General features: G+C 46.1%; 1 protein-coding gene across 5 annotated transcripts in view; it reads left to right on the forward strand.

The window, feature by feature from the left end:
* The window catches only part of DPP6 (dipeptidyl peptidase like 6), an 853145-nt gene that overhangs the window by 551831 nt on the left and 288882 nt on the right, over positions 1–12432 (forward strand). The window contains exons 6-7 of one of the 5 annotated variants that reach the window (XM_077997785.1): positions 1185–1225; positions 1897–2239. The exons of the other annotated variants lie outside the window; for them this stretch is intronic. Coding sequence (XP_077853911.1) covers positions 1185–1225; positions 1897–2239 — 384 coding nt within the window. Of the gene's footprint in view, positions 1–1184; positions 1226–1896; positions 2240–12432 lie in introns of those variants that run through there. 5 annotated transcript variants of the gene reach the window in all.

Consider the following 12432-nt stretch of genomic DNA (forward strand, 5'->3'; position numbering starts at 1 on the left):
CTCTCTTGCAAGAGGGACACAGAGTTGACCCTTCTCTTCCCCACTGCCCTTGCCTTCATGAAGCTGTGCTGCCCAGGCTGTCAGGGCAGGACACGGAGCCCAGCCCCTGAGGGCACCATCCATGTGTTGCTCTCAATCCCTGTTCTCTAGATTTGCGAAGTCAGAAAAATTAGCCTGATTTGTCTAAGCGGCTGCCCATCGGGTTTTCCCTTACTTGCCACTAAATGAGTCCTGAGTGGTTTTGCTCGTGCTGTTTCCTCCACCTGGATCTCCTTCTCTACCTTGTCCAGCATTTCACTGTAGATCCAGCTGGTGATCTCTTCCATCCAGAAATTTAACTTCAGTCTGAGTGAGCGCTTCCCCAGACACCCCAGGCATCAAACGCAATCATTGCTTACAGGGCTGCATGCCTTATCACGGAGCTGTGAGTCCCTCACGAGCAGGAACTGCTCCTTACTTCTCTTTGCACCTGGAAGGTCATAAATGATCAGCGAATACTTGTTGAATAAATGAAAGAACAAATGAATTCCATAGAAACAAGCAAGGGAAAAATGGGAAATGATTCCATCAATTCTTGCCAAGTCACTGGCTTTCTTCCTTCACAAAAGGACATGCAGGAGAGTTAAGGATCTTGAGTCTGACAAGCAGAGAGGTGCTTCTTGTTGTATTTATTATCAAAGCTTCGCCATTAATCCCTGCAGGGTCAGTGAGCACACGGCAGCTCTGCAGTCAGTCCTGCTGCACTTAGGTGGACTCTGACCAGAGGTCAAAGGCTATCAGCTCACTCCTTTTGTCTGACCAATGCCTTGGGTGGCTGCTTTAATCCCGACTTGAGCTAAATTGGATGATCTGCCTGGAGACTTAGAACGTTATTCCTCCCCTCGCCATTCCCACTGTCTTTGCCTTGATCTCGACTCTTCTTTCCTCTTGCGAGGACCAGTGCTGCCGCTTCCCACCTGTCCTTCCCTCCTGTGCATCCCACACAGCCTGCAGCTAAGAATGGTTCTGAGCAAGACACTGCTTCATGCAAAATATTGTACCTCTGCTTAAAGACCCAGTGTGAACGTTGCCCATTGATTTTTGTTTCTCGATCCCCAACTTCCCATGCCCCAAAATAGCATCCTAGGACAATAGAAATGGAATTGACCTTTCTAAGATGATTCTGCCCATCTCCCACTTTATAGATGAGGAAAGTGAAGTCCAGGAAGTTGATGTCACCTCATTCAAAATCCTTTCCTTACTCCTTATACGAAAATTAATTCAAGATGGATTAGAGACTTAAATGTTAGACCTAATACCATAAAAACCCTAGAAGAAAACCTAGGTAATACCATTCAGGACATAGGCATGGGCAAGGACTTCATGTCTAAAACACCAAAAGCAATGGCAACAAAAGCCAAAATTGACAAATTGGATCTAATTAAACTAAAGAGCTTCTGCACAGCAAAAGAAACTACCATCAGAGTGAACAGGCAACCTACAGAATAGGAGAAAATTTTTGCAATCTACTCATCTGACAAAGGGCTAATATCCAGAACCTACGAAGAACTCAAATGAATTTACAAGAAAAAAACAAACAACCCCATCAAAAAGTGGGCAAAGGATATGAACAGACATTTCTCAAAAGAAGACATTCATACAGCCAACAGACACATGAAAAAATGCTCATCATAAGGGGAACATCACACACCGGGACCTATCATGGGGAGTGGGGAGGGGGGAGGGATTGCATTGGGAGTTATACCTGATGTAAATGACGAGTTGATGGATGCTGACGAGTTGATGGGTGCAGCACACCAACATGGCACAAGTATACATATGTAACAAACCTGCACATTATGCACATGTACCCTAGAACTTAAAGTATAATGATAATTAAAATAAAAATTAAAAAAAGAAATCATGTGACTCATTAGCAGTAAGTCAAGCCTGTAGCCCAGCTTGTCACCAGGGCTGTTTCCTTCATTACATCACCGTGTCTCTTCCTCTTCACTGCCTGCATGACTGTGTCTCGGCAGTTGATGGATACAGCACAGCATTGCCAGCTTGCCGTGTACAAGGGGGATCTGTTTCAGATACTCCATGGAGACACTGGCTGGAGGATTGCTGCAGAGTCCCAGGAGGCAGGACTGCCAACGGCACTGGGCTTCGCAGCCATGCACCTGCAGCCCTCAGGCAGCACTGTCCGTTGTCATACGAGTGTGCAGGTGTCAGGCGTCGCATCTGCTCACCCCGGTGATAATGCACAGCAGCTATAGGCAGATCTCGGGCCAGAGAGCCACTGAGTGAGCCTTGCAGCCTCTGCTGCCAGCACAGGCTTGTTCCTTCAACACTGGTGGGGAGAGACACGCTGTCGTCAGGCCCAAGAAATACTGCCCTCCCCATCCTGTCCCCGGTCACTGGGTGCCCGCAGAGTGTCCCAGAGGAGGGAGGGAGGGACCCTGGTTCAAACGGCCTGTTCTCAGACATGCAGTGATGGACCCTTGTGAATACTTACCTGATAATCATGGGAAGGAGACTGTTTCTCCTGGATTCCCTCAAGATTCCTCTGAGTGACAATGTGATGTCAGTCAACTGTGTCTTCTTCAGAATATCATATACACTTGAGGTCTCCAGGAGCCTCCAATTACATTATTTTCCTGGCTCTTACAGTGACAAGTAAACCTTATCCTGGGTTCCTCATTACTGAGACTTTTCTTGCCTGTTTTGTTCGCTTATGATTTATTCTAGGACTTCCTCCAACAGGTTACACTTAACTGTCTACCTCAGTCTCAGGAAGTTTTTAAAATGTTCAGCTAAATAAAAGAGGTAGATTTTCCCTGGAAACTAAATACCCATCAGCCTCACTGAATTAATAATTTATGTGTTTCAAAAAAAAAAAAAGTTTTATTAATTAAATCAAAATTTCATTGTAATTTTAAAATAATCTTGTGGTCTTTCTCCATGTGTCTGAAGCCAGTAATCACCCTTATTGTCCTGTGAATTCTGATGTTGCAGTTACCTGCTAGCTTGGTGGATACACATTTTCTCTATTAAGGAGCAGGAGGCTTATTAAACTGTGATAGATTAGACTATTCTTTCAAGGCCATTGATCAGCGGAAAAACAGAATCTGGATGCTAAAAACTGTGCCCATGTGAATTAATTTACCCCTATCTTTCCTTGAGCCATCCCCTGAGTGTTTGTTCCTAGGTTTGTTGGCTGCATTTGCTTAATTTTTATCTTGTGATTTCATTGAGAGGTGTAGTTGAGTGGGTATACTTACAGCTTCTGTTCTTGTCTGAAATATCATTTAGAAACCTGATCACACCCTGCACAAGTATGCTTGTGAGGCATACTGATTGAATACCATTTGAGCAGTTGCCTCCTAACGCTGCCCTCCTCAACCTTTCTCAGTGTGAATGTTCGCTTCTTCATGTGCTGATTTTAACATAATCTTTGGTTCACAGTAACAGAGAATCTTGTTTGAAGAAATGCAGGGATTGAAGGGATATTGACACATACCTAGTCACCATCTAACACTCCATCTGGTGAGCAAGTGTTCCTTGTGCTCGTAACTTTGTCCTGGTGACACTGAATTCATCCTTGTAGACCACTTTCTTCCCAGGCTGGGCAGTTCTGGCTTTTGCAAAGTTCCTCATCAGCTCATTTAAGTCTACTTCTTAAAACTTCCCCTCTGCTGAATCTCATTCCACCTTTCATGCAGCAGTGTCCACTGCGCTTTCTGCAATGTTGGAAATGGTCTACAGCTGCGCTGGCCAAGATGGTAGCACTACCCACACATGACTCTTGAGCACGGGGAATGTGGCTGGTCTAACAAAGGAACTCAATTTGTAGTTTTCTTTAATTGTAATCAACTTAAAATTACATAGGCCATATGTAGCTAGTGGCTACTCTATTGGGCAGTACAGTTCTAAAGCAATGCTGAATACTTAACGACCTTCAGATATTTGGAGACAGCTCTCCTATCCACATCTTGAGTCTTCTTTGGCCCAGCTGACCGAGTGTTTCAGATCATGCCTCCAGACTCCTTCCTGTCTCCAGACTTCGTAACAGCGTGGTCATCCTTCATTCACCTCGTTAGATATCTGAAGTAATGAGAGAAGTAGTCAATTGAGTAAATTAGTGAATGAATATGTGATTTTAACTCTTCACGTAAACCTCATCCTAGCTAATACTCTTGTCTTCTTTATAAGCTGAGGTTTTTGATCTTATGACCATGGGTGGGAAGAGAGGATGCAGAGGATAGGACCAAGCAAGGTCATGTTTTCTTTAGTAATCACATCCCCATCTGTTTCCCAGTTGGGAAAAGTGCAAACCTTTTTGCTCTCAGGTGCCCCTGGTTAATTACAACAAGATGTACAAAGCAAGGCAGACGACCCTGCTGTGATAGCAGGGATGGCCACCTGTTTGGCAGAATGGCCCAGGGGAGCATCTCTAGTCATTCCAATTCCAAGAAAGCACCTTGAGGTAGAGATGATGCGAAACCAACCTGTAAATCGAAACCTATTTTTTATTATTCAAAAATTACAACCTGGTCTTCTTCTGAAACTTATTTTTTATGCTTTTACATCTCCTACAACCTTACACATAATTTCTAGTGTCTTTTTAGAACCTCTCAGGATTGTAGCATTTAATGCGTTCTCAGCAGTGGGTATGGTCCGTGTTATGTGTGCATTTGAAGTTGAAGAGCTAAGCTTAAAAAATATGCCTTTGTTTACTAATAAGGTAGATACTATTTTGTTGTTGTTGTTGTTTGATATGGAGTTTAGCTCTTGTTGCCCAGGCTGGAGTGCAATGGCAGGATCTCGGCTCACCACAACCTCCGCCTCCCGGGTTCAAGCAATTCTCCCGCCTCAGCCTCCCAAGTAGCTGGGATTGCAGACATGTGCCACCACACCTGGCTAATTTTGTATGTTTAGTAGAGACAGGGTTTCTCCATGTTGGTCAGGCTGGTCTCGAACTCCCGACCTCAGGTGATCCACCCACCTCGGCCTCCCAAAGTGTTGAAATTACAGGCATGAGCCACCGCGCCCAGCCGATACTATTTTTTACTCAAACCAAAAAATATATTATGTGAGTAAGTGATTATTGACTATCTACTGTATCTCAGCCCATAACGATGGCCTCGACAAGGAACGAGATGGCCACAGTCAGTGTTACCCGCTGGATGAGAGTGATGGGTGTGGTGAACCAAGAAGTGTGGCCATGGCACTGTTCTGGGATACAGCCATGAGGGAAGCAAGCTTAGACTAGGGAGCAAAATCAACCTGCGATGAGTTGTGCCTTCCTTTAAGCATCTTGGCATTTGCTGTTGGCATTGAGGTTATAGACCGGTGGTGCAAAGACAAGGCCACAAGGCCCATTGGAGAAGAGGGAGGAGAGCCCAATGGCTAGAAACTAGAAGGACAGCCACACATTTCCCCCTCTGATTCTTTAATTCACCCATGACGTATGCCCATGGTGAGTTCTTAAATTGCAGGCTTTTGGTACCGGAAATGAGCTCTTGCTAGAGATTTGAGACGGAGTCAAATCATGGGTCTAGCCCTAATGATGGCAACTGATGGTGAGGATGAGAGTTGTGACAGTGCTGGTGGTCATGAGGGGGATGAGGATGATGAAGAAGAAAACAGCAATAACAAGGACGATGATGAAAACCTGCTAATTATGGTGCTGATGCCAGAGATAATTATGGTAGTAATAATGATCATGATCCGAGGAGGACTTACTGTCATTATTTCTCAGTGGCTTCTCTTTGGGAAGAGAGTGAGATAATTACAGTCTGGAAGGAGATAGGAACAGGGGGCGTGCAGCTCCTCAGATCCAAGGGTGCCGCCCAGCTGCACGCTGGGAGTGAAACTATCAAGATTAAGGGCTATGCTGTTTCAGCAGCATTTCCACTGTCTAAATATAAACAGCCTCAGGCCCCGATCCAGCAGAGGAGACCACAGCTGCCAAATGCATCGCCAGCTGCAGGCCCTGGCTGGGTTTCTTTAGGGGAAAAGGCCGTCCCGCCATGGACAGGTTCCAAAAGGCATGAGCCTGTGAATAGAATTTGAGGTTCAAGGAATGCTAGACTATGCGTCTGTGTTCAGGGTCACAGAGCCAGGCTGAAGGGAGCAGGATGAGGACATGGGTGCCCTGCCTGAAGGGCCTGTGCTCTCTGCTGGTACAGACAAGGGCCTGGTGAGATTGTAGAACAGTGGTGGCTACTGCAGTGGTGCCACCTGCATAGGAAGACGGGAATCTAGTGGGGATGGGCAGGGGCCAGGCTCCCCGTGCTCTTGCAGGCACCCAGCTCTGGTGGCCCCTCAGTCCCAGCTACAGATGGACTTTGAGATCTGATGACAGGATCTGCTGTTATACCACCTCTGGATCAACGGCGCCATCATCAGTGCCCCAGCTAGCCAGCAGGTGTGGGCCAGATAAGGCTTGACTGGTCCACATGTCCATTCTAGCTTAAGACACTGCTTGTCTTGACTCAGGGAAAGAAGGAAATGGAAGAAGAAGAAGAAAGAAGACGCATTTAAAACATATTACCAAACGAACGCCGTGAACACATGAAATGTCAGCCTTTTGATTCCTTCCTGATCCTTGCCAGCACGCATCCGTTTATCCAGTGCTGACTTACTCAGCCCTGAACGTGCACCAGGCGCTCTCGCAGGCACAAGGAATGCCGTGGTGGACAGAACCGTGGAAGCCCCTGCACTTGTGAATCTTACATCCTGCTGGAAAGACCGCCCATAAATAAATGTGTTTATCACGTGTCAGGCAGGACATGTGCTCTACAGGAGTGTGATGTAAGGTAAAGGACAGGGAGCAAAGGGGAGTGTCTGGGGGAGGATGGCAGGGATGGCCTTTCAAGGAAGTCACACGGAAGCAGTGGCCCAACAGACACAGGACAAGGTCCTGTGATCCGAGGAGGGGTTTCAGGGTGGAGGGACAGCGAGCAGGCCAGCATGGCCACAGGGCACGATGTCCAGGATGAACAAATGGAGTGATGTTTGAACATGTCATCTGGGAAAACTGCACATAGGGGCAGGCTCACAGCCACTTTTTCCCCAGCTGATCTTGCTTCCTCCGTTACCAAACCACCCTCAATACAGCATCGCAAACTGAGCAACAGAGGAGGGAGGACACGACTAATACCCGTTTGGCAGGCTGACTGAAGGCTGTTGAAGAAAGAGCAGAAACACCTGGTAATCCTCGCAGGCGTCACCCAGGCTGCAGGCCGGAGCCATCGTGGGACAAGAAGGAGGCTGGGATGGAGCTGGGATGGGAAGGAGCACAGGCCATCAGCTTTCCTGGCCCTGTGTTAATTGTGTAATATCATCACAGCAGGGTAGGATGCCCTGTGAGGGCACCTGACAGGTGTTATACATACTGCACATTCATCAGCATTGCCCTACCAATGGCCGTATTTACATCAGGCATAAATGCAGTTTACTGCACTCCGTGAGAATCAGAAATTAATATCTCCGGTCCAGCTAGATTCTGATTTCCTTGGCAGGAGGAAGGCAGAACAGCACACATCTTGACTGAATAATCATGCGTTTTGCATGGTTAATCATTCTAAGGGCAGGAAAGCTACCTTCCTAGGAACACAGAGAGCTGACTTTCTCTTCTGTGAATCTTTGAAAAACCAGACAGATGGGAATTTACCTTAAGAGTGAGATTTGTGCTCATACGCTGTGCTGCTCAACTTATGAACTGGCCTCACTTAGATGTTGGACTATTGATTATCAGCTCTGGCAAGCTCTTGATTCAGAATCTTAGGACATGCACATTTAAAAAAAAAAAAACAAGTCCTACGTCCTCTCTTTGACTTGGTTGTCACCAATGTGTGTCTAAATAGGATGAAAAAATGCATCCCGTGTTCAGAAGAACGGGCTTCAGCCTCAGAGCCCCAGTCCTTCCACCAGCTCTGGGGCAGGGGGAGCTCCTGGCTGCACCTGAGCAGTCAGTCCGGAGAACCTGAGCCCTTTCCATATGCGTGGTTCTGTTCTAGGCACTGCCGGGAGCTCAGACAGAAAGAGAGCAAACCTCCTGCTGTTCAATCAGAGACCGAAGTCATACTCCCAAATAATCAAGCTAGTGAACTGGATGGCATTTGCACAGCTAGATCATGTACTGCAATTATAGATTGTTGCCATAAAGCTTTTGAGAGCAATTTAATAGTTAATAACATCCTAATTATATGATATGAGTAATCTGTGCTCTGAAAGCAGCCTACATATAGGCAGAAGAACCATGAGGAGCTCTCAAAGAAAATATGCCATATATTCAGGCACCTGGGGAGCGATTTTAGAAATCATGACCTTCCAAGGCAATTGATTTTGGTTGTTCTTTAAAGGATCACTCTAGGAGTCCGGTTATTCTTATGGGTTCCCTGGTCTAGATGACCCTCATGGAGGATCTGCTCATCTTGCATTATTAGAAAGGGCAGCTAAGTGGATTATGGATGAAAATTTTCATGTTGTAAAAACACACCACCAGAAGTCAACCATTCTTATTATGCCCATGTTTAATGCTATTTCCAAAACTGTACAACAGCTCATGGGTGGAGAGGTTGGGGGGCCTATATTCCTTGCTAGACTCAAGCTCCTTGAAGGTAGGGAATATGTCTTACTCATTACTGTATCCTCAGTTTTTTGCCCCATTGTGCAAGCTAAATAAGCAATGAATGAATCAATGAATCAATGATGAATAAAAGGAAGTTAGTTAAATTCCCCTTAGATAACAATAATTGTCCTTCTCACCCCAGGTCACCTACAGCCAGATACCATTTGGATTATTGAATTCCTATGGTGTTCATTGCCTCTCCAATTCTTTGCCATCTAATCATATCCACTCTTGCATTTCTATTTCACTTCTTAATATACATACCTGATTCCCATCTTTAAGGATCCTGAAGGAACACAATGCCTTATCTTGCTTCCCCTCTGCCCTTGGCACACACCACCAAACAATCAAGGGCAAGTTTCAGACTGTTGCAGTTGGATGAAATGGCTCTGTGGCTTTCAAATGGAATTCTAGATCTGACCTAGACCAGACCCAGACCCTCCCTGGACGTCAGCCCTTCTCTGTCTCTAGAGAGGCTGTGTGAACAGAGACATGATGCCCGGCAGCCCTTCCCTGTCTCTAGAGAGGCTGTCTGAATGGAGACAAGATGCCCGGCAGATCATTCTGACCCAGCTCCTAGACCCAGGCCAGGGGCCAGGATATGTGTGTAAGGGGATTTGTATTTTGATGGACTTCATGGGTATTTTAAACCCCAATTGTATCATTGATTTTTTTTTTTTTGGCATTGAAGTTAAGATTTGCATTCAATGGTGATGGATTGTAAAATTGCCCTGCCATGTGGGGTGGTCCTAAAGCTCAGGTGGGTGAAGGCTGTCGAGATCCTGTGTCTGTGCTCACGTTGGCTGCTTTGCTTTCCTTTCCTGCCTGACGCGTCCTCTCCGTCTCCCCTTTTCCATTGCCATCTTCCTGCCCTTGTCTCCTGCCAACTTCTTCCTTTTCTGCATTCAGCCTTAACCCTTTCTTCCCCGTATGCTTCCTTTCTGGGACTCCCAAACTCAACTGTGCTTTAGAGAAAGAGTCCTGGACTCAACGCCAGGGAAATGCGTGCCCACGTTCTGCCTTGCTGCCTTCTAGTCTGACTTTGAGAAGGTTATGAGCTCTTGGGCTTCTGTTTTGCCATCTCTCAAGCGAGTGGGTTAGACCATGGATGAAAGACCGCCCATCCTAGGATCATAAACTGGGTAAGATTTGCATCAATGTGAGTCATCACACTGGTGCTGGTTCCAGGTTTCCTTTCTCCACTGTGAGCTGAGTTAAAAACTCTCTATTAGGAGGCATTTCACATACCATTGTCGAGGAGATGGGAAATAACAGTTCCACTCATTTGCCAGGTAGAAAAGCCCTTGCCTTCTCGGTTCGTTCAGCAGAGGGAAAAGTCAGGCAGGCAGAGGCAGGAATGGCCTCTATTTGCAAAGGAGCCTGTGCCTCACTGTTCTTTAACAGGATGCCTAATGAGTTAGAATTTGAGTAGCATGGCTGGGTGCAGTGGCTCATGCCTGTAATCCTAGCACTTTGGGAGGCCAAGGCGGGCAGATCACAAGATCAGGAGTTCGAGACCAGCCTGGCCAACAGGGTGAAACCCTGTCTCTACTAAAAATACAAAAAAATTAGCTGGGCATGGTGGCAGGCACCTATAGTCCCAGCTACTCGGGAGGCTGAGACAGAAGAATCACTTGAACCCGGGAGGCAAAGGTTGCAGTGAGCCAAGATGCACCATGGCACTCGTGCCTGGGCAACAGAGATGCCATCTCAAAAAAAAAAATAATAATAATAATAATAGGTTATGCCTCATAGGTTCTGACATCCAGTGGGATTTGCACTTTGGCACATTTTTCTTTGTACATAAAAACCCTTATCTCACGTTTAGAACAGTGCAGGACTTAACTTTTTCCGGGATTAGGTATTCATTTTAGTCATGAAAAAGAAAAGGGCATTTGACCCAAATTACAAACACTGTTGAAGTAAAACTGCCTATTTTTTCCTTCATGCTTTCATTGAAAAACGCAGTCACTGTCTCCTGCTGGATGAGTGTGGAGCTGAGGGCTCTGAGGGATGCAGAAGGAGAGGGGTGACTCATGTGTGCCAGGAATTCACATTCCGGCTGACGCGGGAACACGGGTGGCGTACAGACATTGTAAAGACATCTGAGCACAATTTTGAGAAAACATGAAAGGATTTCCGCAAGTCTTTATGTCCTCTGTATATTACGGTGTTAAGACAACGGATAGCAAGAGAAAGATGGGGTTTTGTGGTGGAAACTTCCAGAAAGAAAGTTGACACGGAGAAGTCCTCAAAGCTGGAGGCCTCGGAGTACCTTGTAGTTTAAGAAGGAGGGAGGACTCGGGTATCCAGAGATGGGAATGGAATTACCAGAGATGAGGAGCACTGCAGAAATGGCATCAACACACTGAAGAATGTGCTCCTTTGCAAGAATAATGAGCCCTTAAATGCCAGTCTGAATCTTAGTTTGACAAATGAGGCGAATCTGAACCCCTTTGGGAAAATAATAGTCCCTTGCTCTGTTTGAGATAAAATCCATGTCTTCTGACTTCTGAAAGAAATTGTTGTGTGGGTCCATTTGTTTTATGTCAGGAAATTTTAAAATATGAGGTAGAAAGAAAAGTCTAAAGTATTCCGAAAGTTATTCGTTAATGATTGGCTGATGTCACTCTCAGGTGGTTATATAATAAACTGTCTCAGTATCATCAGATTCTACAAGTCCAGAAGAAGCAGTCGAGGACTTCTTAGTATTTTGAGGCAGAGGGAAGAACTACAAGAAAACCTTGGGGCAAGAAAACTGGACCTGTTCCAGGCACTGAAAACTGGTGTGATTTCAGTACAGTGAGAGAGAGAACATGAGAGAGACAGAGAGAGAGAGAGAGAGAGACAGAGAGGGAGAGAAGACAGAGGGAGAGAGGGTGGGGAGACAGAGAAGGTCAGAAGACAGAGAGAGACAGTGGGGGCTGGTAGGGGAATGGAAGCACAATTGTGGGTTGGTATCTCCTGGCTCGATGCCTAATGAGTTAGAATTTGAGTAGCATGGCTGGGCATGGTGGCTCATACCTGTAATCCCAGCACTTTGGAAGTTCGAGGCGGGCAGATCACAGGGTCAGGAGATCGAGACCATCCTGGCTAACGCAGTGAAACTCCATCTCTACTTAAAAAAAAAAAAAAAAATTAACCAGGCCTGGTGGCACATGCCTGTAGTCCCAGCTCCTCAGGAGGCTAAGGCAGGAGAATTGCTCAAACCCGGGAGGTGGAGGTTGCAGTGAGCCAAGATCGCACCGCTACACTCCAGCCCAGGTGGCAGAGTGAGACTCCATATCAAAAAGAAAAAAAGAAAAAAATGAGTAGCATATTACTTTACTAGGGCTGTCGTAACAAAGTACTACAGACTGGGTGGCTTCAACAGTGAAAATGTGTTGTCTCGCGGTTCTGGAGGCCAGAAGTGAGAGCTCGAGGTGTCTGCAGGGTGGGCTCCTGCTGAGGCTGTGAGAGAGCGCTGGCTCCAGGCCTCCTTCCTGTGTCTGGTGGTTTTCTGGTAATCTTCGGTGCTCCCAGGTGCATCAGTACCTCTCCAGCATCTGCCTTCATCTTCACATGGTGCTCTCCTTGTGTGCAGGTCTGTCTCTGTGTCCACATTTTCCCTGTTTACACCGACACCAGTCATTTGGATAAGGATCTTTTTTTAATGACCTCGTTTTAACTTGATCGCCTCTGCAAAGGGTTCACCTCCAAATAAAGTCACTTTCTAAGGTCTTGAGGGTAATGACTCCAACATGTCTTTTCTGGGAGACACAATTCAGCACCTAGAAAACAGTTAAGAAAAAAAAGAGAAAATTTGGTAATTG

Source organism: Macaca mulatta, chromosome 3 (genome assembly GCF_049350105.2).
Source record: "Macaca mulatta isolate MMU2019108-1 chromosome 3, T2T-MMU8v2.0, whole genome shotgun sequence".
Taxonomy (NCBI): Eukaryota; Metazoa; Chordata; class Mammalia; order Primates; family Cercopithecidae; genus Macaca; species Macaca mulatta.